The sequence below is a fragment of the Centruroides vittatus genome, unplaced genomic scaffold (assembly GCF_030686945.1).
Source record: "Centruroides vittatus isolate TY-2023 unplaced genomic scaffold, ASM3068694v2 contig_301, whole genome shotgun sequence".
Classification (NCBI taxonomy): Eukaryota; Metazoa; Arthropoda; class Arachnida; order Scorpiones; family Buthidae; genus Centruroides; species Centruroides vittatus.
This window is the reverse complement of record NW_027121927.1, coordinates 362,342-389,211: the sequence shown is the minus strand read 5'-3', so window position 1 is coordinate 389,211 and position 26,870 is coordinate 362,342. Positions and strand designations below refer to the sequence as shown.

The 26,870-nt window shown below is 32.2% G+C and overlaps 1 protein-coding gene across 1 annotated transcript in view; it reads right to left on the bottom strand.

Moving 5' to 3' along the window:
- Positions 1-26,870, bottom strand: part of LOC136972708 (voltage-dependent calcium channel subunit alpha-2/delta-3-like) — a 185,847-nt gene that overhangs the window by 105,180 nt on the left and 53,797 nt on the right. Inside the window, exon 15 of the mRNA XM_067267315.1 lies at positions 24,721-24,948. Within this exon, the coding sequence (XP_067123416.1) occupies positions 24,721-24,948 (228 nt within the window). The remainder of the gene's footprint in view (positions 1-24,720; positions 24,949-26,870) is intronic.

Below are 26,870 nucleotides of genomic sequence, written 5' to 3'. Positions count from 1 at the left end.
TAGTTGGTGGAGTAAATAAGATGTAAGAGTATTGACATAAACAAAGTTTAAAAATATCTTTAACGTATCTTACGTATCTAGACTACTCATAACCGCGTATTTTTAACTGATGTCATAAACTCGTCATAAAAGAACTGTTGCATAAGAGAAAATGCGTGACCACATGAGCACAAAATTTAACGCCTGTTTTATATAAAATTTCGAATGATACTAACATTTGAAGCTGAGAAAAGTTCATTAGTGTAAGATACTGCACGCGAAGGTTACAAGGAAAAAAATAAATAAACAAACATCGTGGATCAATGTATGCTCAGAAGGATAATTCATCAAAGGAATTTTTAGATATTCTGAAACAGTAAAAAAACTTCTTGGTCTTCTTTAAGACGAGTAAATAAGGTATAAAACGACCACGCAGATGGCAGTTTATACGATTAACCCGACACTTTGACTTTAGTTCTTAATTTAAAAATATTTTTCTAATAAAAAGAAAATACTAAATTTCACAATCGCCCATCCGGTCAGCGATTTTCTTTCGAATACTTTCTAATAACGTGATGTCGACGACCGGATAGCCGAGCGGTAAAGGTGGCAGCCTACCGCTCTGGGGGACCCGGGATCGAATCCGAACGGGTCGAATAATCCCCAGGAATTTTTCGGGGGGTGGTCCGTTCGGATATGTCGGGCCCCGTCCCTCACCACCCGGTCGCCCCATTGTGGGCCTGGCCGAACCCATAATGGGCCTACTAAAAGAGGCCCTCTTAGTGCCCACAGGGCGGAAAGAGTTAAAAAAAATAAATAAATAAAAAATAAATAACGTGATGTCTAAGCTATGTCGGCAAACTAATTTTCTGTCGTACGAACGTATACATTCGCGTGTTGTCTAGACAACGGTGTCCCCAGCTTTAAATTGCGTTCAGATAAGCACTTCTTACGTTAGCCTACGTTAGGGGCTGTCGACAAATGACGTTCACACTGGAAGGGAGGGTTAAAGCAAGTCGGACAAGGGATCGAGCATCTGTGGACGTCCGTTTATTTCCTTTAATTTTTATACAGTTTATGCTTTTTAATACATTTATTTCATAATCTCAAGTGTATTTCGTTTCTACTTACGGTATCTGTCATTCATAAAGTGATATAGGTCGAGTTTTGTTGGACGTCCGAAGAAGGGAGAGAGTTACTGTACATGCAAGTGTTACCTACGGGCGCATTAACTTTTACAATTAGCCAATTAATCAACATTTTTATAATTATTTTCATTAGGATCGTATAAAATGGAATATGCTTCTACTTCAATAATTAGATTTTCATATTTCAAAATGCTATCCTCCGGTTTTTTTCTGTCATTCCTATTCAGGCACCGAACTTATGGCGATTTTGATTGGCTAAACGTAACGACGTTATTGTCCCCGAAAAACTTTCTGGCATATAATAACGTCACGTTACGTATGTCTGAATGCGATTTTATGGTTATGTTCGTAAAGTAGAAAGAATTAAACAAGAATGACATTATCGTTTATTCTTACTTTCGATGGTCATTTTGAAAGATTGGTTTATAACAAAATGGCTGTTTCTAAAGCTAAAATTGTGAACGTTACTATCGCCTATTTAGCGTAAGTTAGAACCTACTGTAAACAAATATTTTGTCGGTATCAATCCGAGGGAGATTTTCAATCTCAGTCGAAAGTGGCTAGACACGTGTTGACCAGTTAAGCCCCTTTCTCTGCACGTGTTAAAGCAGGTAGGAGCGGTCACAATTTAAAAATTACCGATAATACTTAGAAAAATTATTATAGCCTACTTTAACATTTTTACGTAGCCGTTTAAATATAGTTTGTCAAAAATTAATATTAAATATATATCATTAAGACTTACACAAAATATATTTATAATTGTGTAGTTGAACATACTTCAGAATTTTTACCTACACAACTCTTTTATTAAATAGATATAAAACAAAACAAAAAAATTCTCCGACGATTCCTAAATCATACGCAAACCTCCAAATGAAAACGTTACCGTAATGTCTGAATTTATTTATGTGATATTTATATAATTAAAAAAATTTTAAATAATTATAGTGTAAACTTTAAGGAGTTTTTAGTTTACTATTAGTAGAATATTCTTTACGAATTCTGTGAATTCTATTTGATATGCCTGTTGTTTTTGCTAGTTAAATTTTTGTAATTCGACAATACACAAAGTTTAAATAACAACGGTTATTTCAAACCGCATTGTTAAGTGACCAGTATTTCATTAATGATTTTCTAATTGGCCTTTTTGTGCTCTCAGAGCGGTAAAGGGCCTAAAACCACAAAGAAAAAAAAAATGATTTTCTAAATAACAAGGAACTACTTTCTGCGGTCGAATGAGATGCAATGCGGTTTTACTTTCTGCGGTCGAATGAGATTGCAATGCGGTTTAAACCAATAAACAAAGGGAGGTGTGTCTTAGTTTGTTTACAGTAGGTGCCAACTTAAGATAAATAGCCTATAGTACAGTTGTATCCGAAACGTTTTTCTCAGATTGCTTCATGTAAACGGTTATTTCTGACATTTCATCTTTTAATACACAGTTAATACACTCTACTATCAAAAAATATCGATATCGCCGTATGTCATTTTCTTCAAGATGTGAATTACAGCCTAATCTCGGTTTTCGAACAAAATTTTAAATCTATATTTGCCCGGTTGCCGAACAAGCTACTCCCTAAGAGCCGGCTGGCCACAGATTAGAGCACTAGTGTTCCGCAAACCTACCTCGAGTGTTCCACGAAAGGAAAGATTTTAAAGTTTTTATTCAAATTTATTCCCATTGCTATATTCGTAAATAATTCCATGTTTCTATTTTATTCAATATATTAAAGTTTATTAGTTTATTGCTTTAATGTTTCATGAGAATAGTAAAAATGGAATTACTTATCAATTTTTGAATGTATTGATGATAATGCTCCGTGTCATAAAAAGTATATGAATGGTGTTTCGCGGCCTCAGAAAGGTTGAGAATCTTTGGATTAAAGAGACAGATAGTCAACTCCCTATACTTTCTGTATCACAAAAAAGTCGACGGCCCGACCAATCAACGACGGGACTACCGATTCAGAAGTTAGCAGCGCTAAGATCACTTCTCGTCATTAGACGTCACAACACAAATTATCGATGTTCTATTTAAATTGTATTTCAATGTGCATGTGGAAGAGATCCTACTTCTGTTTTTCGGTACGCACCGCAACTGAATTTAAATCAAATTAATTCATAATAACCACGTTAATTTACATTTACGTAAATAAATGACATCCAATGGTGCTTAAGTCAAATAAATAAATTGAACAACAAAAATTTATTATTAAATACAGTCAAACCTGTTTTTATGCGCTCCTTTTATGTGCGATTTTTTTAATGCGAATTTTTAATTTGTGCGGTATAGTTGGCGACTAGTCTCGTGCGATTCGTCATGTCTTACGTTGACTTATTATAGCTAAATAAACTTATTATAGCATAAATGCACTTATTATAGTAATATTATTGCATGAATATGCGAAAAATGAAATAATTTACTTTTTAAGTCAACAAAACACCACCTGGACAAAAATATGTAAAACAGACGATAGACCAGACGATGCAGTCAAGTGCTGACATCTGTTGTCAATAAATTCTATTTCGTACGGTTTTGAGTTATTTTCTATGTGAGACTTTTTTTATGCGGTTCCTGTTGACCGCATAAAACAATTATTTTTTTAATTGTGTCGCGAAAACTATTATTTACAGCCATTCGTGAAGTTTCGTGAGATTTTTTTTAATGCGGTCCCTATCCCCCGCATAAAAACAGGTTTGACTGTACTGTATAATTTTTTTATTATTTCTCTTTAGTACATAATTGGCGTTTGGCATTATATTTAATAGTATTAATTAATGCAAGAAGTTTTAATGGACATCTTTTAGAAGAAGAGACAAAAACAAGCCAGAAGAAACAAACAAACAAAATTAATCAGCATATAAAAATACTATTATTATTATTTATTTATTTTCATTTTTTTGTTTTCGGGAAAAGTGAATAATGACAATTCATTGCTTCCACAAATTATGCATTTAACTCTATTTTTCATTTTTAAATTAAACTAGAAACCATAGCTCTAGAAACAAAGCAACTCTAACATAACGGTAAATTGACATGTCAATATAAATCACGTGATCATTGTAGTACCCTGCTTTAGCTGGTGGTGCACTGCAGGTCTTTAGTCACGTGTAAGGTCTATAAACACGAGGTACGGACACCAATGTTCCGTATGTAGCCGCCATATTGGGTCCGTAGTTCCACGATCACGATATAGATTTCATGCTATATACGTGCAATAAACTGCACATTCCTTTGAGTTCGAGCCACAGAATACCTTTTATAATTTCAAATAGAGTATCTTTTCGAACAAATCACTAATCTGAACAACCCCAGTCCCCAATTGATTCGGATTAACGACTCTCTACTGTATTTAGTTTTCTATATTTGCAGACATTTTTGCATTGCATAAACTTCAGGAACTCAGAGCAAACATTTTTATAAATTAAAATTAGATCAAGAAAAGAAAACCATTTTCATAAACTAAAGTATTTGCAAGAGATAACTTCCTTCATTTTGGAACTTTCTTATGCATATAAACTAAGTTTAATTATTTTTATAGACAATTAAATAAATATATTTATAAAAATTTATTAAACAGTAGACAATGCCAACAAATAGAAATATTAAAATATTTTATCAGATTATCATTACACTCCTTTTATATTACCGAGATAATTTTATTGAAAACTAACTTTTTCGGCGTACCGAAAAACAGAAGTAGGATCTTTCCCGCATGCACATTGAAACACAATTTAATTAATCATCATCGATGATTTGCATTGTGACGTCTAGTGACGAGAGGTGATCTCAGCACTACTAACTTCCGAATCGGTAGTCCCGTCGTTGATTGGTAGGGTCGTTGATTTTTTTTTAACACAGGAAGCTGTCTGTCATTCTAATGTGTGATGCGTACTGAGCGGAACAAGTACTGTACTTTATGATTGTCTTATTTTAGTGATTCGTTTAACTCGTTCAACTTTACAAACGTTTTACTATGACTATACGTTTTCTGATATTTAGATAACAAAAGTTAGATTAGTTTATTTAAAGTTTTTCTAAAATATAAAAATTTATAAAATTTTACTTTAAGGATCCTTTGGGGAAAGTAATTTGTACCCGCTGTTCTTTGTCGCCAACTCTGTTGGAATTTAACGGAGACAAATAAAAAACATCATCTACTCTTCTCTGTTTTAGTTGTGACAACAAAAATTTAACAATCGTGAAAAAAAAACTTGCGAAAAGAAATTCCTCTTAAGAAAACCTTCGCATTTTGCTCAATTAATTTTCGAAATGGAAAGAATATAATCTCGATCTCACGATATCCATTAGAAACGATTCTATCATCATATATGAAAATTTCTTAAATGGAAATCCAGCAAAATCGTTTTTAAAGAGAATTATTATATCGATCGATATTTCGTGGAAAGAAGTTTCGTGTGCGAATGGCCATCAATCGAATATGTCAACGGTAAACGGGATGCATTTACGTTTCCTTATTAATTACAGTTTATGTAATAGATGAAATTGCTTTTAATTGGAATTTGCGACGATCTTTTCCTATGTTACTTCATAATTACTAGTTCATTTTTAAATATATATTCTAGTAAAGAATAAATCTTTAAACGGATTCGTACAATTATACTACAAATGTGTACTTTTGTTTTTTAATTGAAAATAAATAAGCTACAGAAACAGTTCTTTATAAGTTATATTTTGTAACATAAATACAACGATACAAGACGACTTAATAAGCTAAATGATAATTAAAGATCTATTTTTACATTATTGGAAACATGTCCGAATGGAAAACTTAATTTTTATGATAAAAAAGTTTATCGTAAAAAATATCTCGACGCCTGGAAAAGTTAACCTTTTCCGCTTTTTCTTCCTTGACGTTATCTTTGATTAAGCATATTAAGGTTCGGACGAAATAAATTTTGTTTGCAAATTTACCTCTGATGATAACGCAGAGGTAAAATTTAAGGGAGATGCCCGACGATTTTAATGAGAAGCTAGGGGTAGCCGTCCTGTTTATTCGTAACGTTAAAGCCGTAAAGCTAATACTGCAGTGTTTCTGAATTGTCTTTTGTTATTCAGAGGGGAGAGACATGAAATTTTTCATAGTAACCGGTTAAGACGTAGGCTGTATTGGTTTATGTTTAGCTGTCATATACGAATTGAATTATTTTTTCAAAAATTAATCCATACAATTTAATTCAATAATTATCATTTAGCTTATTAATTTAATTCAGTATTGAAGTAAATAGATTTTAGCCAAAATTTATTTAAATTCTCAGAGGTGTTTCGTTTTATTAAGTCGTTTAGCAAATTTTATTTTCTAAGAATTTTGGAAAAAGTGAGAACAAATGCACATAATATATTCGTAATTATTAAAAATTATACAATTCTACTAATTCTGTATAAATAAAGTTTTTATGCAAAAATCATAGTGGTAATAGCGAAATTTTATTTATTTTTATGTGGTGTATAGAGCTCTGGATAACATATCCACAGAATAAAATTTTATAACGTTTAAATATATTCAGACAATTATATATTTATACAATTACGAGTAGATGTTGATGTCTGTTAACGGTCTGTTTTGGCCGGATGGCCGAACGGTCAAGGTGGCAGCCTACCGCTCTGGGGGACCCGGGATCGAATCCAAACGGGTCGAATAATCCCCAGGAATTTTTCGGGGGGTGGTCCGTTCGGATATGTCGGGCCCCGACCCTCACCACCCGGTCGTCCCATTGTGGGCCTGGCCGAACCCATAATGGGCCTTCTAAAAGAGGCCATCTTAGTGCCCACAGGGCGGAAAGAGTTAAAAGAAAAAAAAAACGGTCTGTTTTTATATGAATTCTCATAATTCCACTCTACATATCTGGATAGTGACAAGAGTTTATTCAAACTCGTATTCCAAGTAAAACATGAAATTTGCAAAATTCATAATTTATGTGAAAAGTTATCGAATAGCTGACGCGCGGATGTCTTTTGCGGTTTGCAATTATAATTCGTAAGAAGTAGAAATATTCACAGAACAAAGTTTTAAAATATTTTTAACGTATCTTACGTATCTGCTCATAATTACTATATTAATATTTTATGATAACAGTTTAATCACGCAAAGCGAATCATTATAAATATATTTATTCTTTACTTGAAACTTTTATGTCGTGGTTCGCTAACATTTATGAGAAAATAATGGCGATGAAGATAAAAGTATTACGTAAGATGGTGCTGACCCGGATAAACAGTTTTCTGAGTTTTAATATCTACGAAAGTCTCATGATTAAATCTAATGTTTTTCGATAAACGAAAGAATCGAAGAAGATTCCTAAAATATTTAAAAATGAAGAGGAAAAGATGCGAAAAAAACAAGATTATATTAAATTCTTTCTTCTTGCCTTTCGGCGATTCCAACGATTCGATCGAAACTCCAGAAGAAAATATAAAGTAAAATTATGCCAAATTTTCAGTTTGTTGTCTAACTTTATCAATTGAAAATGAACATTAACAGAAAACGAAATTTCTTTTATGAATTCGAATACAAATTTCGTATCGAGTTTTTTTTTAGTATCGGAGTTTGGTTACGTGAGATCTGGTCGGAATCAGTCTCAACTAACAACTATAGAAATTAGTTAGTGCCAGCGGCGCTTACAGACTATAAAAAAAGGCGGGGCACAAGCTATAAAAAAAGACATTACGTAATATTCGGGCCAATACAATATATATATATATATATATATATATATATATATACACAAACATACATATTAGTGATGGGACGATACCAAAATTTCTCCCGATTTCGATTCCGATTGCTTTGAATACTTTTAGAAAAATTAACGATATACAATACATTATGAGCATGGCCAATTCATTAATTAATAAACATCAAGTTTAAGAATGGAAATGAGAAATCCAAAATCAAGCTTTCGAAAGAAACCTGAAAGGTTTCCATTTATATGTGGATATGCATGCTTTTATTGTCTAATACAAAATAAATTTGTAATCTTATTTCAGATAAAGTTAATATTGCAACACTACCCCCAAAGAAATTACAACTAATTCCCTTTTACTCAAAGAACTATCCTATCACGTCATCTCGGGATGCCATCTTTGGAAACTGCTTCGTTAGCCCACGCAATGACCAGATGGGGAAGAAGGAAGATAAATGAGAAAATGCACTTCTTTTCTCATGTTTCTCGCAATTGGCATGCCTTGTAAATGTTTTAATTCCATTGTATCTAATACTAAATGAGGTTCGGCAAATGATACAACGAGCCGAACAAATATCATCATCGTCACGAGTTAACCAAGTTTTGAATTCATTCATTTGAGCAGGTTTTCCTAGATGTACAACTGCGTGAAACTTTTTTCGAGGAAAAGAAGAATCAAATGAATGTCTAGATTGACTCATCTTAAAAAATCAATTTTTACAGCTCAAAATGATAGTAAACTTAGCGCATACAATTACTTTTACATAGAATTGCGTGAATCGCATTTGAAAATTTAACCTATTACAGCAGGGATGGGCAACACGCGGCCCACGTCGCATAAAATATGAATAAATATATCAATTTTCTAGCTTAAAGAAGTATGCATCAAAAATTCAAACGTTATTTTCTACAACTTATGTTTATGAATTGTTTTTCCTCAATAAATTTAGTAAAAATTAAAACAAAAATCCGGCTAACAGACACAGCGAATCTAATTTAAAACTAGCAGTGACTAATATTTAACCAAATATTTTTGATATATTACGTTTACATCAGTTTCAGAAGCTAAATTAAGTATACCTATGCTAATTTATAATTATATATGAATAAAGAATTGTGATTTACCGACATCCCCCCTCTTTTCTCTTGTATGCGGCCCGCGGTTAGTTCAAAACTTTTTGAAATGCGGCCCTTACATAGAAAAGGGTCGCCCATCCCTGTATTACAGTATCGTCTGTGAATCATAACTAAATTATTTCTATATAAGCTGAAACTAATGTAGCCTTAACAACACCTTAAATATATTTTTCAAAAACACTTTAATTTATTTAATTAAACGAAAGTTTTCGATCCCATTTCTTAGGTTTGCGTCAGATTTAACAAGAAGATTCGAATTGTTTAAGAAGACAGTTAATAAACTAAGCATACTAAATATTAAAAATAATTTTATATTATTTTTCAGTTAATTAAAATATAATATTGTTTATATTTTAAACTGTTTTGCCGACACTTAAATATTTTCGTCTACCGCCAGCCTTGATTTGAAATTGCCTGTCAAGCCCACCAATACCCGTCGGGTGGCAACCCTAATGTCACCCTATTTCCCCTAAAATGGAACAATAAGTTAGTAGTGACCAAATGCAACCTCTCATAGCTCTGACTACACGAAAAAAAGTCCGACAGACATCACATTGTGTACGAGGCATCGTACTCTCCGCTTTGTCGACATGAAAGTTTCCAATAAACTAATAATTGTTAATATCGTAATTAAAAAAAAAAACAAATTAATCTTCGACTGAAGCAAATAATTAATTTTCTTAGTAAATGTGAAAAAATCATTTTAAGAATCGGATATCGTGAAGAAATTTTCTCGATTCCCGATTCCGATTACTATCTAATCACTAATATAAATAAATAAATAAATATATATATATATATATAGGTATTCTTTAATTAACGCAATTAATTAATCTCTCGATGCTACTACGTATATCAAAATCACGTTAATCAAATACAGTGGTACCTCGGTACTCGACCGAACAATCACGATCCACTAGAACAAATTTTTAGTTAATATATATTTTTTATTTAGTTATCAGTGGAAAGTTTTCTGTGATAAAAATAAAATGAAACCTTAGAGTTCTCTTGGGTATTAAGAAAAGGGAAACCTGACGAAAAGGGGGAAAAACGTGCGTCAAGTGTCCCGATGTACGGGCGCTTCTGGTTACTATATTCATTTTTCGAAAACTTTGACTATCACGACAGCTAAAACATAGCTAATTAATCACTTTTTTCTGCCATAGGAAAATAAAAATAATTAATTCATCTATAAACCAAATGGTACAAAAATCGAGATTATCCGACGGTTCACTTCTCCATCTATGAGTTTGAAGGAGATAATAAAACACATTTTCCTTGTAAACAGACCGTAAGAATGTTTAATTGCTACCGGGAATCATACTTTATATTATTCTAATCTAAACACTTCTCATATTATTTGGTAAATTTGCAGAATTTTTCCTTTCTTTGTAATTTATAAACTTATTGAAATATAATTAAATCGTTTGTATGTTCGTAATTGTTACGCAAAAGTGGTTTAAATACGACTCGGTTAAACTATTATTTCTTTTCGTAAACTTAGAAATTGGATTAAACAAATTCTTCCATAACATTTTGACATTTTTATCATGTTCTTTTTGTCACTATCTAAAATAAGAAATCAAAAACAAGTTAAAAATCTTTGTTTTACGTATTTCTACTCTTCCTGTTTATTTTTACTTTAAAAATATCCGATTTTTTTCAGTAAAAAAGAACTATTTCAATTTTTTCAACTATAGCCTAGTTCGTTTTGTCTAGAAAGTGTATAATTTAACATCAATTTGACGTCATAACTTCAATTTTTCGACGAACAACTTTCGAAATGACGCCAAATTGACGTAAAAGCGAACATTTTCTGGACGAATACAAGTCTTATATTTATAATTATTTTTGTTTTTATTCTATCTGGAAGGCAATAAGAGTTGAATAAATTTGTTTTCAGTAGTTTTCCTCAGGACTGAACACATTTATTTGCATTTGATTGATCGATTAACGCAGGCCTTAGCATATTAAGGCTATATGATAGACTATAATTTTGTCCGTTACCAGTGGGCCCGACCTAGAATAACGTCACGCGATGCCGACGACTGCTAAAGAAACGTTACCCGGATTTACAATATCCACGATGAATTACGGAGTAGATTAGATTCAAATCCCAATTCCCACAGCGTACATCATAAGATAACTTTAAGATATATTTTCGGTCAAGTACTTGTATGAAAAATAGTCGAACTTTTCTTGTCAGAAAAATATATACAGTATGAATTAACGACTTATAGAAGATCACAAAAATAAAATATTAAGCATGGAACCAGTGAGGTAGTCGTAAAAAACGTAAGTACGCGCCGCCTACTCTCAACTATATCGTGTGTAGGGTACACAGGTGGCCATTAATACTCAAATGATATTATAGTCTACATAGTCTACAGCAGCGTTGTCCAACCTTTTTTCCTAATGGGCCAAATTAGAAATTTAGATATTAATATATTCAGAGGGCCACAAAGGTACTTTAATATATATATATATGTAAGCTTTTAAAAAGTTCAAAACAAAATGTGAATAACAAATTTTAATAATAAATATATATAATTACAAAAAGTACTGTATTATTGACAGTAAAAACAGAAATTATACTCACAAAATAAAAATAAATTTAAAGGAAATTTTGACATTGCCTTCCTTTTATAATTTTTTTTTTCTGACTCTTTCCGCCCTGTGGGCACTAAGAGGGCCTCTTTTAGTAGGCCCATTATGGGTTCGGCCAGGCCCACAATGGAGCGACCGGGTGGTGAGGGACGGGGCCCGACATATCCGAACGGACCACCCCCCGAAAAATTCCTGGGGATTTTTCGTCCCGTTCGGATTCGATCCCGGGTCCCCCAGAGCGGTAGGCTGCCACCTTGACCGCTCGGCCATCCGGCCGCTTTCCCTTTTATAATATTATCAATATCTGCTTTTGTGGTACTAGCCTTAATTCTAAGAATGTTACTTAAATAGGAATCACTCAACTTATCTCAGTTAGCAATCTTGATGTTTTTCATGCGCGAAAATAATTGTTCACAACAGTATGTACTGTACTGTACTTACCACATGCAAAACAGTTGTCTAGATCAGTGGCATACCGGTTACGGAAGCAACCGGTATGCCGCGGCACACTGGTGTGCCGTCAGATGGTGAAAGATGTGACGTGAACTCTTACATATTCTGTTAATTTCAAGTTTTATTTATATATTTTTATCATAATTGTTGTGTTTCTTATGCATGTATTTCATTCTCTGCCGCAGCACTGATGAAATAAGATGATGTTTGTTTATTCTTCATTACAAGCCACGCATTTTTATGTATTCTATTCTAAAAAATTATATGTAAAATAAATTTGCTCACAGGTGTACAGGTGTTGATGTCTGTTTAATAATAATAATAATAGGTTAGTGGCATTATGTAATTTTATTAATAGTATCATATCATACTTTTTTGAGGGGAATAACAGTTTGGTGTGTCCTGTTGAGTCATGGGTGTGCCGCAAGTAGAAAAAGGTTGCGGAACACTGCTCTAGATGAAACAGTTTTCTAACATCAATTACGTCATTATGACATCAAAGTGTAAACAGTGAAACAAGAATAATTTTTACGACATACTTTATCAAAATAAATGAAAATACAGTATATCTAAAAAATATTAAGTAGGCTGCGGGTTGGAACATTCCTGGTCTACAAGATGGTCGTAATTAGTTTCCCTATTCAGAGCATTCTGTTGCTGTAACCAGTGCTGCCGCCTGCTTCTGATGGAACTACCCTGACAGCGCCTTCGTTTTACCCTAGATTACCCTAGATCAGTGTTTCCAAAACTTTTGACATCTGTGTACCCTTTGTATAATTTTCTTAATGCTGAGTACCCCTCGTCAAAAAAATTGCATATACTTTAAATAAAAAACCAAAGATAACGAGGATATTCCATTTCTATATGCTGCTGCAATTGAAAAATCGAAAAAGCCAAAATAGAAGACTATGTGGAAAATATTGTTCCTAGATATAGCGATATGGACTTTAGGTCTCATTTTCGTCTTTCTAGAAGAACTGTCAAAGTAAGTCTCTGCTAAGAATTGTTAGTTGTAGTAACTAGCTACAGAAAAATTGGTTTATTGGGCATTTTTAGCTTTTTATTAATACTAAAGCATATAACAAACCTTTCCTGTTAGAAAAATCGCACAAAAGCTAAAAATACACACGCGCACATTGTAACAATTCAATGTGTAGATACTGGAGGTTTTTGTGTGACACTGTTGTCTTGGCCACAGGGTGGAGGAATACACAGAATCACAGCACCTGGCGAAACCGCTAAGAAGTAACGAAGTTTTTTTTATATTATTTTTCTATGTTTGTAATCGAAAAAAAGTAAACTGCTTGTTGCACCAGGAACAGCCGAAGCACGGTGCGGCGTGTACCCCCACTAAACTCTTCCCGTACCCCTGGGGGTACGCGTACCACACTTTGGGAAACGCTGCCCTACATTAAGAAAACTCTCCGAGCTCGAGATCTAGCTTGAATAAAAAAAATAAGACAAACGATTCTATGACGCAGATCCTATACTATTATCGTGAAATAATAATTAGAACATTTCTTAATTCATTGTTTTTAAAAATCTTAATGACTAAAATGTCTTAGGAATCTTAGGCTTTATCAGAGGTATTAATTTACAACTGATATGGAGATAATTGATGTTTTAGTTTGGTAATCCCAATTTGAAAAATAAGAAATATCTCGCTTGGTTTCTAAATTATCATAAAATATATCCACAAGTCTGATGAATGCAATTTAACTTAAATTTAATTAATTCACTTTCAATATGTGTATCTTAGCTGAAGGCAGAAAATTAAATAAGCCATTCACTTGATCTCAAACATACTTTAATACGTAAATAATCAGCTTTAAAATTTCATTTATTTACATATATATTTCAGTTTTAACATTCGTTGTAAAAGTTCAAATGAAACAATATATATATATTTTTAATACCGGACTGTGCATGCATTACAGTAGGTTACGAATCGTTCAGTTTTCAAGAATGTCTGTGCGATGTCTTACATAAACGCAGCTGACTAAATATTCGCTCAACAGATGCATTGGAAGCTGGTAATATCATCAATAAAGTCAACAATTTTTCAAGATTTTGAAACAAACTCTCCAGCAGCATTTTTTAAACTAATTATTTCTGACCAGTAGGATCTGACAGTATGACTTTTTGACCCCAAGTTAAGTAGGGCTTGTTTATGCCATTCATTGTCTACAACTTGTAAATCAATTTTAACATTTTTAAACTTTTTAAACAATGGCTTTTAAGACGTCACTTTAAATTTTGCGCATTTTCAGGTTCAAGCAAAAGCAGATATGAAAAAATGTAATTACTGAAATCAAATCTGGCATAGATTTCTTTTACAAGTGTACAATAAAAACTTTTACAATAAAAGCATCAGATCATAGGGCAGATTTACCATAAATATACGACTACCCTAAACAGTATCATGAGAGGTTCAAATTACTCTAGAAAAGGGTAATTACCCTAGAAACGGCAGCACTGGCTGTAACCAATGAGCAGATTGACACCAAATTATATATACAGACTATGCAAACGATGCGAGAAAGGATTTTGTTAATTAAAAAACTTTCACAAGAGAGAGCTTTACAGGAGAATAGACGAAACAAAACAACGAAAACATTACGAAACGCATTTATTCGTTCAAGTAAAAGACAAGTCTCGTGCAGAGGTTGTTTACTGATGTAAGGAATGTTACTCAATATGTGTCCCATTGTTCAGGTGTAAAATTTAAAGGCAATGAACAGCTGACTTCGTAAGGTTTAAAATATCACTTTAAGGTTGGTCTTCGTTATTTACTGTGTTTTGTTTCGTGTATGTTCCTGTAAGGAATCCTGTAGTGAAAGTTTTGAACTTATTATTTTTCCCTTTGCAAAATCCTTTTTCACATCCTTTGGATAGTCTGTATACAAATTTTGGTGTCAATCCGCTCATTGGTTACAGGTACAAAGTACTCTAAATAGGAAAACTTTAATTACGGCCACCTTCTATATTTAATGGCTACGTTTTTTCTCATACAGTAAAATAATAATAATAATAATAGTGTTTGCCAGGATTATGTTGACAAGTCTGCTTCAAACTATTGGTTATCGGCAGCAAGCATGACAAATAGGACAGACATGCAAAGTATCTCGGATAATCGTTCATAATAATGTTGCTAACATGCAAAAAATCAGTCCAAAAATTGTTTTATATTGAGAATTTTCGTGCAGCAATAAAACGAACTTTAAACTAGTTTCGATCAGTAGCGTAGCTAGAGGGTGCGGTAGGTGCGGTCCGCACCGGGCCCCTGGAAAACGATAGGCCCACGGGACCCCAAAATCACAAGAAAAAAGACCCGAAAAATTTTTGACGGCAATCAGAACAAAGCAAAATTTGGCATTTGGCAGCTCGAGCTGCTGGAGCCCCTATTACACAGGAAAACCAGCAACTCAACTGTAATCTAGTTATACATGATATAAACCACTACACAAAAATATTTTAGTCCGTTTACGTAAACAAAACAAAAAAATACTTAACGCATCATTCATCAAATGTAAAAGAAATTGAACGTCTAAACGCAATGTTTTTAACGGAATAAATAAAATCAAAAGCCGAAATTTACAGAAAAAAATTACTTGTTTTTGTTTGGACGTTCCCGATTACTATTACGGAAAAAGAACACTCCTGCCGACAAAATTTTTTTTCGGGGCCCACAAATCTGGTTCCGCACCGGGCCTGGAGAACCCTAGCTACGCCACTGGTTTCGATCAACTATTAATACAATGATCTTGTAGGTCTTCTCAAATTAAATTTAAAAAATTATGTATATTTTCAGTTTTTATCTAAGAAATTAGGCGTCACCTATATCGATTTACTTTCACCTATATCACTGCATTTTTCCTGCTAGGCTCAACACGAGTAGCGATGTGGATCTATTCAACTTTGCCAGTCCAAATCATAATAAAATCGGACAGTTCTAGTTAGGTAGTTTGTGAACATCCGTTACAAACTCTCTAACTGGAACTGTCTAGCGGCCGGGTGGCCGAGCGGTCAAGGTGGCAGCCTACCGCTCTGGGGGACCCGGGATCGAATCCGAGCGGGTCGAATAATCCCCAGGAATTTTTCGGGGGGTGGTCCGTTCGGATATGTCGGGCCCCGTCCCTCACCACCCGGTCGCCCCATTGTGGGCATGGCCGAACCCATAATGGGCCTACTAAAAGAGGCCCTCTTAGTGCCCACAGGGCGGAAAGAGCTAAAAAAAAAAAAAAAAAACTGGAACTGTCTGATTGAACCCTTATGAGGATTAGAGGTACCTCGTGACAATCGTTAGATTCAATTTTCTCATTAGCATGTATGATAAGTTCATAAACTGACATTATGGGAACCACTAGAGTAAATAAGCCTATCTCGCACCGTATGGGATATACATACGACGGCCACACTTTTTTGGAGAAAATAAAGGACGAATCAGAAATTGTTTCAAAAAAAAAAGATTGCGTTTATTTCTTGCGCTAAAACTAAAAAGCTATGTGTATGCTTATATTTTATAATAAGCATATGCATAGCAATTTTAAAACAACCATATTATTTTTAATAATTTTAATTTTGATACTTTTTACAAGAATAAACTTTTTTTAATAAATCAGGTTTGTGTTTTAAAAATTTATAAAACTATACAATTCAAATTTGCATTTGTATAAATGTTTCAATGTCTCGATTTTTAATATGGTTTTTTCGCTGATTCACATCGTTCACTAATTAAAATACTGGTTTGGAGGGAGCATCAGATCCAGGAAGGCATAAGCAAAATTTAACGCTTTTTAAAACGGTTTTATAAGATACTTGTTTATCTATAAAATATTTAAAAATTTCAGCCCATCTACTTTAGCAAATCATATCATTTTGTCGGCATTTTTAAATCTTTTCAATGGTGACATAACCTTTAACACACGAAACTTTGTCAAATATTTCGCCATCATTCATGCAGTGACTGGAAATGAACAAACGTCTTCCTCGATCTTTTCGGGATTTCTCGTAGTAAGACCTATTCAAATACCACAAAAGAGCTGTTCCAGCCACTTAAATAATCAATGCAGGTTTGGTAAAATTTATAAATTACTTAAAATAAATTAGGTAAATTGAATATTGGTGCCGTGTGCAGGTGAAAATATTCAATTTACTATTTCAATTCGCAAAATAAAGGACAAAATGGCCATTTTAGAAAAAGAAATCTAAAGGACAGAGCAGTGAAATAAAGGACGTATGGTCACTGTAGATATACACCGAGTACCGTGGCATCAAAGATCTACAAGAATACTAAAATCGATTATCAAATCCAGTCCGAGAGTATCCAACTCATTTTTGATGTGTTGAGTTATTCGAATTGTATTGGGTTGTTCAAAAACGAATTCTTAAATCTAAAATCAGTATCCAAACATGAGCTTGGTCGCATTCGGCCGGACGGCCAAGGCGGTAAAGGCCCCTACTATTCTAAAGGAACCAGAGTCCAATTGCGGCGGAGAATCTTAAGTGTTTTTATAGGAGGTTGTCTCGGTTACGTCAGACCTCGTCTTTCACCACTCGGCCTCACAATTGTTCAGCAATGATTCGTGCTGCAAATAAATTAAGTTTATAAAAGCAAAGCGATTCTTTACAGATATGAATCGTGGGTTCACTATGATTATTATAAAGGATCTCTTAATGCCCTCAGGACGAAAAGAATAAAAACAAAAAATGCTTGTTCGGATCGGCAAGGTGGTAAAAACTAAAGCCTGCCTTTCTAAGAGACTTCGATTCAAATAAATAAGATCTTTAGGAAAACTTACGGAATATTTGACTGAGATATGTCAAATTCCATGACATAAAAAATAAACCTTGGTATTCCAGAAGGGAGAGAGTTAAAAAAAACGACATAAATCAAATTAAAATATATCTGTTTTTCTGGATGCTGTTAAAATATACTTTATTTCACGAAAATACTGTTTCTGAATGTGAGCATCTTCTGTCTAAAAGAACTAGTGTTGTACATCTTTAACAAATGTTAATGATGATAAAACTCTAGAAAAGCAGATATACTGAAAACAGGTATATTTGAATTTACTTTATTTAAGGAGATGTATATTTTTATAAACAAAACGATCCACTCTGATATCATTTGTCTCTCCACACTGAGCTGGTAAAAATTCAAAAATGAAAAAACAAATCTAAACTTTTAATTTTTAAATAAAGGTAAATACTAATTAAATTAAATTAATGTGAATATTATCTATAATATGACAATAAAAATTTATACATAAATATTCTACGTACGAGTATTTAAAATATACAAATAGTTATTACAAAACTTACAAAATTATTATTTATGTTTGACTAAACTATTAAATAATTAATAAGAGTTGTGATTTTATGGATTTGTATCGATAAGGAATTATACACACGCTTTGTTAACTTTTTATGATAATTTATTCGTAGCACGAATCACTGGTGCACAGCGATGATTCGTGTCGAGAATAAATCGATTGTTTGAACTTTGTCTTCAACTCCCAAGACGTACTGTGCAAAGTTCTGTTTTACGCTCTCCTGGATCCTCCAATAAATATTCTGTTGGATTTAAGTTAGGAGAGTTGATTAACCATTTTATTCGTGGAATATTTTCACTTTCGAATATTATCATTCGCTGAATCGATTATATTTCTAGCAAGACATAAGTTATGGTCTTATATTTTATGACTATCTTTTTTCCTCTCCAACATATTGCCCTCTCTTGTTTCTCATAAGGTCCCTTTCTCTGACATCGAAGGGGAAATTACGAAGAACCGATTCTCTCCATAAGAAAATATATCTCTGAAAATTAAATCTGAATTCATCTATAAGAGAACTTTTGCTCTTGTAAATGCCTTTGTAAATGTACTCCAAGTACTGTACATTTACAAAGTTGATGACTAATATAAACGACTTCTTCCAGAACGGTTAGATAATCGAAGCAAATAGTCGCCAAAATTGGCATTGGCGCTGAAATAGCCCAAAGTCGCCCAAACGCAAATTCACATAAAACATTTAATTTCTAAACATTAAACAAAACATTACATAAGAACTTTAAGTAATAAAGGCTTTTTATGAAAACAAAATACTCCCAGTAATAAATTTTCATAAAGAGAAAAATGTTTTAAATATTTTTCTTTAAGCAAAATTTGCTTAAAAATGATAAAGGTTGGTTGGTCCTTAATATTACTTATACCATTAGCAGTAGTTCCTTAAAAATTTCCAGTAAAAAATGTCAAAAAGTTCAAATATAAATGTTATAAAAGCGTAAATCATAAAAAATGCCAACATTATAAAACGGTAATCTCTAAACATTGGTTAAAATTATATATACTATAAGTAAACTGCATTAATAACCATCAATAAAAGCATCAAAAACTTCAAACATATATGATATAAAAACGGATGAATGATGATTAAAACTACATCGTTGCCATTTCACAAGTCAAATAGACTGTTAAAAGTTATAAACTAAAATTGCAGAATTGGGACCATCATCGAAACACCTTTTCTGGTCGCCGAAAAGCCATCAAGAATAGTCTAATCGAAGATTTTTTTTGTTTTATGCCCAATTTAGTAGCTCTTGCTTCTGTGAAAAATAACGTTGCCAATTGTTCTGAATTTTTCGAACTGTACAAAATTTTATTTTAAAAACTGTTCGGAAATGTTCTTAAAAATGAACGCGAACTTGTGTTTGTTTTTTACTTTTTTAAAGCTTTTTCCTCGTGAGAAGTTGGTACTATTAATTGTAATCCGAATTATTTTCATTTCCATTAGTTTGCGTTTTTTTATTTTTTTATTTGTGTTCTATTTTTGTTTCTTTGGCCCTGTGGACACTAAGACATGTTTAAATCATACTAAACTCCACTCAGCCCACAATGGTGGCGACAAGGTTTTGAGGGACAGGATTCGACATAATCGGAACAAGACCATCTATGAAAAATTCCCGGGATTTTTCGACCCGTCCCAATTTATTCCTGAATCTCCAATGTTTGACACATTAATCGCTTCGGCCAATCAAATGTCTCATCATCATCATGAACAGAGGAAGGAAATGTTCTCAAGATTGTAGGTTCTCTTTTGCTCGTCACGTTTTTCAACTTCGCGTGTTTTTTTCCACGTTGTGTTCAAAATTTGTTATTCTGAAAGTTGACAACCTAGTGAGAAGTCGTTAACACGGCGTTAAAATCAGTTTTCTTTATAAAGAAGCTCTCTAATGAAATGTTCGAATCTATTTAATATCTCAACGATGAGCTCGAAGATGCTGCAAGTTTCGAAAGAGAATTAGCACACTGATTCTCTTTTAAGATTCAGAATCCTAGTCAGTAACATTTGACATCCAACTACATCTAACAATAATTTATCTGTTAAAATACCTTAAATTAATCTACAAGAAGATTTCTCAAATCTCGAAATATTCGCTTTAACACAAAAATAATTATTTGCTTATATACGTACAAAATAAAAGCTGAGAAATATGATTTATGCAATATTACAGATTCATTTTCAATACGTAATTAAACTATATTACTTTAAAATTATCTAAAATTACCTCACATAATATAGCTTGTTAGTACGCTTTAGAATGCTTTGTTAGTACGAATTTCTCTCTCGATGGTTTGAATTCACATTTCTCTTCTGTCACGATTTCGTGCCACGGATGAAATTGCAAATAATTTTAACATAGTTGATGCACGATTAGAACACGTATAAACGAACAAGACGGCACACTTAATGCACGAAGGAAAGCATAAAATAATGTTAAATCTATACACAAGAACAATGACTTTTATCTACTGAAAATGGCTCTCTATTACCATATGACACTTTCTCAACCAATCGTAGATAGCAATTATCGGAAAAAGCCACGGAAAAGCTTTCATTACTTATACACACTTAAGTTGCACCGCCGAGGATTTAATCAAAAATTCAATATGGCGGTGTAGTGAGGACGTTCGAATGCATGCAATCGAGTGAAACATACACCTATCAGAATTAATTTTGGTAAGCCTTATTTCAGTTAATCGTGCAATTAATTGTACAGTACAGGTACGAGAAACTTCTAGTTTACTGCAAAGAAACTTTTAATAAAGCCCTAAATATGCTGTTTACACAAGGTAAACAACATATTTTAGTCATTTATTTTGAAAAATAACGAATATCTTTTGAATTTTCTTTCAGATCGTAGAGCGAACTTCTATTACGGTGATTAAGATTCAGATACTTGACATTATACATTACACTAAATAATGTTATAGCCTATCATGAATATGGAACCAGTTTAATTTTTTGTTGTATATTAATTTACCTGGTAAATTATGAAATCAAGACACTTTACAGGGATTTTTAAAACAGAAATATAATGTAATTTAACTAAATAACTTTTTATAAAATAATAAGTTATTTGTAACTAGTTACCTGTCCTGTAATAATTAGTGTATTCAGTTATATTTTTATTCAGTATCTTTTAACTTTAAATTAGTTACACCAAATATGTAACTAATAACTAAATTTCCCAGAAGTAACTAAACAGTTTTCACTAGCCCAGTTGACCATCGCTCACTTGTCCGTCGCCTAGTTGACAGTGTCCCTACTAACTATGGTAACAAGCTCGTAACGAAAATGTACAATGAAATAAACGACATTTGAAACTGCAGGAATAAATAAATAATTCAGTAATTTGTTTATAATTGCACAGCAATCACCGAGTGTTTACCTCCCTGAACTGCCATCTTGGAGTTTGTCCTGGATCCATAGCGGATAGCTATCGTACCGTCTCTAAAGATCTGTTCAGAAATGCTTACCGGTCTAACTACTGAGGCCAGGAATTATTCAAAAAAACGTCATTTATAAAGTTTCCGGTAATTATCCAATTTTTATCGGACTGAGCGATCTACGAAGATGGATTAGAGAGTAACAGACCAATTAGCGATGACATCATTTACCGCTACCAACCAACTGAATGCTACATATTTCCGAACAAACCCTAGGTCTTGTTGGTGTTTCTTCTAACATTTTTGCGGTGTTGAATCGAAAGATTTGAAAGTATTTGGGACTTTGTGAACGTTTCACCATTTAAGGTCCTCCAATAAAGCAGTGAAATAACGCATCGTAAAATGATTATAATAATTGTATGTAATAAATGTAGTTAAAACATTCAAAAATTTTGCTGTAGAAAATGCTAAAAATATTTTAACAGAATTTCCTAACTTAAAAAATTCACATTTATATAAAAATTTTTGAGAAAACACTCTCCGTATTGTAAAAATGAATAATAAAAGCTAAGATAATATTTATAGACAAGTACTGTCAAGAGTACTTTATAGTTTTTCTTCACATTCTTTATTTAAAAATAAATAGAATTTAAGAAATGCGATTATTATTTCTTGACATTTTTTTTTAAAACAATTTATATCTTTAATACGAGAAATGTTGAATATTATACTTTTTAAACCTGCGTCTGTGATAAGGCTCTTTTCTCAATATATTTTGTATTCTATTTCATATACAGTAGAGACTCGTAAATCGGCACCCCGGTAATCGGCACGATTTTCAGTCGGACTGTGTCGTGCTGAATCGAACGTTTTTGATACTAAATTTACTTCTAAAGTATAATTTTCATGTTTTTATATTCTTCAATATATTTATTTTGTTTGTACAAAATGCAGAAATAATTTTTAACGATACGATAGCCTCGATTATTATTATAAAAATTTTCGTTAGGCTTAAAATCGACGAAAATTCAACACGAAGCGACACGCAACGGAGAAAAATTTGAACATCGGATAGGTTAATATATTTTTTCGTACGTAATCCGTAATCGGAACAAATCCCTAATCTGAACAACCCCAGTCCCCAATTGATTCCGATTTTCGGTTCACTACTGTACTTATAAACTTTTGTAAATATTAGATCAGAACTGGAAGTACTGTATGTTTCAAAATAAAACTAAGCCAAAACATATAAAGTATATATTGTATCAATAATACATTTCTAACACATGTTTCTAATTTATTTTTAAAATAAATTTCGAAAAAAAGACAAGTATAAAAATATAAACCAAAATAGTTTACATCAAATATCCGACTCGCGTTTTCAACAGATGTCAAAGGTGAAAAAAACAATTGCAACGTTAAAACATGAAAATAGACGGCATTTTATTTTTCAATTTTTGTCATACAAATAGCAAGAAATGCATTTATCAAAAATCTCTTACGATGCTATATAGATAAAGTTATAAAAATTCTAGGCCTATATAGATAATAGAATAAAAAACGACGTAAACTGCAATTATGTGAAGATCACCATCGTAATAAGAACAACACAATAAAATAAAAATGTCTGGATTGTGTTAGAACTGCAAAGCATAACAATTACATCAGTAAAATAAAATGAAATTTGTAAGGAAATCGATAGAGAGCGTTAGTAGAGAAACTCGTCTAAAAATCAAATAAATAAATAAACTCCTCCGAATAGAACCGAAAAACTACAGAAGAATACTCCAAAAATATGAGAATAAATTTATAGGTTGACAAAATAAGCGTTTCAATCTCTTTCAAAACGTGCGCGATAGAAACTGGTAAACCATATAACGGGAGAAAATGCATTTGGTTACCTATGCATATATAGTATACTATGGTATACATTATGGTATACATTATGACAAAACAGATTATTATACATGTTCAAGAAAAATATAAGTTTTATTTCAAGTTCCGTTATCTCATTTTAGAAATTACTTTTCTCGAAAACTAGTGTGTACATTAACCTGTAATATTTCTTACTTGTTCACTGATTGATCCAAAAACGATTATAATATTAATCAAAAATATCTGTGTATACGTTTTTTTTTTTAATCAAAAGCGAGACTCTTTTTCCCTTTGGTCGGATCCGTTTACTCCATCGTCGTATCAATTACACATTTCTTACGCATACGAATTAGATCGATGATGGATGTTGTTCGGAACATCGCTCGTTTTCTTCCGCACATATTTAGATGCCATATTTATAAGAAAAAAACTTGACGCTTGACATTATGTGCCTCGAATTTCTTACGTTGTTAACACACTCATTAATTTTAAAAAGATCTTTAATGGCGCATTAAATTATCGACAAGCAATCTTTTCAGCATTTTATCCGAAACGGGAATAGATCTCGCTTTAGATAGCTATAAGTAGTGTCGACAATATTCTAAACCAAAAAATAATTTTTCATTTTACAGGAGAATAATTTCCTGTCGTACAGGGAAAATATCGAGACTAGTTTACATTGTAGTATTTTTAAATTTTCAACAGAAGTTTTAAAAATATTCAGAACTACGCACGAATATTAGTTAATATAATTGCGAAAAAAACTTGATCTTTACGATAAACTTTTTTATAATGAAGTAATTTTTATGAAAATTTTGAATTATGGAAATTATGTATTATATCATTGTGTTTGCCAGGCTTCGATTATACTACGCACACTACATGTAAACGTATACGTACGCTACCATTTTAAATATTTATAAACCATGCTAACATTCAATATCGTGCAACTATTTAAATCAATCGAATTCTAATAGCATTCGTACTACGGTAATATTTATTAAGAGATTAAATCAAAAGAGATAATTTTCTTACGACATTCTACTTAAATTAAAAATGATAAAATCTAGCAATGTACTAACTTTCTTTTTTGTCGTCTTCCTGGTGGTCTCCGGTTCCGAAGGTACGGAAGCATGTGGTCCAGCATTAAGAATATCGAAATCGGTAATGTTTTCGTCCGAAGTAACCTCGATCGGCTGAGATTCTATATATTCGGCTTCTTTCTGATGTTTTTCTCTTTCTCTGGAATATAATTTGCGAATCTTTTCACGTTCTCTTTCTTCCCAAATCCAGTCGGTGAGTTTTACGTCCTGAGTGAAAATAAATTGCTATAAATCCATAAGAATTAGTTCTATATCGAAGCTTATTTCTTTCTATTACATTATTTGATTTGGTTTGAAGTTATTTATAATAGGCCTACATTTATTTTTATTTACTTAATTTATAATTTAAATTATATGTTTGTTTATATAATTATAAATTACAGTTTATAATACAAGTCATAATAGTACAAAAACGTTAATTAAATGTTAATAGGATGCATTAATTTTTATATAATTTTGTAATGATTAAACTATGACCGAGAGAAATTTTTATGGATTTTCAAAAAATAAAACAGATCAATGACTGTACGTTCTTTATATAAATTTTACATTTTCATTGTATTAATGTCCTGTAAATGCGTAAATTATTCCATACAATTTGAACTATCGATATAAGTGAATATTATTTTGTAAACAGTTTTTATTTTATGTTTATTTTGAATTTTGAACGAATTTTATCAGTTTTTCTATCAACACAGAACAATGTAACAAGAAACCAAACGGCCTATGTAAAGGCGTTTTCTCGTGTAATAATTGACTCGTGAGATTTTTAAAAGCACTACGTATCACTCAAGAGCTCAATTCAAAAAACAATAAAAGAAACTTGTGAATGATACGATTACGTTATTACGATTTCCAATTTTTAATTTGTCAAAACAAACAGCAGACAAATTGAATTCAAATTACTCGTATGAACATTATTCGACTTTTCTTTACAAGGAGTTTTCGTAAAACTTGTATTGAAAGATTATCTGAAAATGTAGAGAAAAAGTAAAGGAAAAGCAGAATTTATTACCCATAACGCCTCTGAAGAAAATCGAGTTTCTTTCCGGTTTCGCTCAGATAACAATGCAAACATAGGATGGACGAATGAAAAAGGCATCAAAATCCGAGGGACAAATATCTTTCCGGTTAGACGAGATTTGTCCAAATCTCACCTTTGGCATTTGCATCTAGGGCCATCGAGAGTTCGTACGAGCATCTTTTTCCTCTTAGCCGGGCCCTTTAGCTGTTTTTAAAATGAAATACGAGAAACGTTTTTTATTAATAAAAACAAGTCCTAAAGATTTAATTTTCAGCGAGAAAACTTTTGCATTCGAATTCTCATGTACGCGAAAGGATAATCGAAATTTACAGGAAAGAAGCGAAGTAATTTACTTAGGCAGAGGTTCCCAAACTTTTTCACATATCGACTCCTTTTAAGAACACTTTTTCATCGACTTTCTTCTATATTAAATAATTCATATTATACTATATAATAGTATGTAGTATATATAGTAAAATATTATATACCGGTAATTAATATCATTATATAACAGTCTTCTACATAATTTTTAAAAGGCATCTTTTTATTTATTTATTTGAGAGCTAAAACTGTGTGAAATTTTTAATATTTTTAGATGAATTTTTTTATATTTGCAAAGTATTAGCGACCTCCTCAAACTATTATCGACCCCTAAGCAGTCAATACCAACCTCGTTGGAAAACCCTGGAAATATTCAAAGAGGATATAAATATAATATTGAAATCTGAAGAATATACAGTAGGAAGAGAGCGAGCTAGATATAAACTCTCCGATAACAAAGTTATTCTGATACTTCTCAAAACTACGAATACCAAAACAATTTCATAACTTAAATCTGTTCTAGATATTCAGAATATATTCTTATTTTGATTCATAAATAGCGGTACAATCTTATATGTAACTTTCTCAAAATAACCACAGTTTATTTCCGAATTTATCTTTTAAATACCTTCCAAATTTCGTGTCCACAAATATTTCATTTCGGATAAATTTATAAGAGACAGGTTTTACTTAATAATGAACACCATGTGAAACATGCATGATTATAAAAAATTCAATAATATATTCTAATGGGTTTCAAATTAGTCCTTGAACACACGGGAAC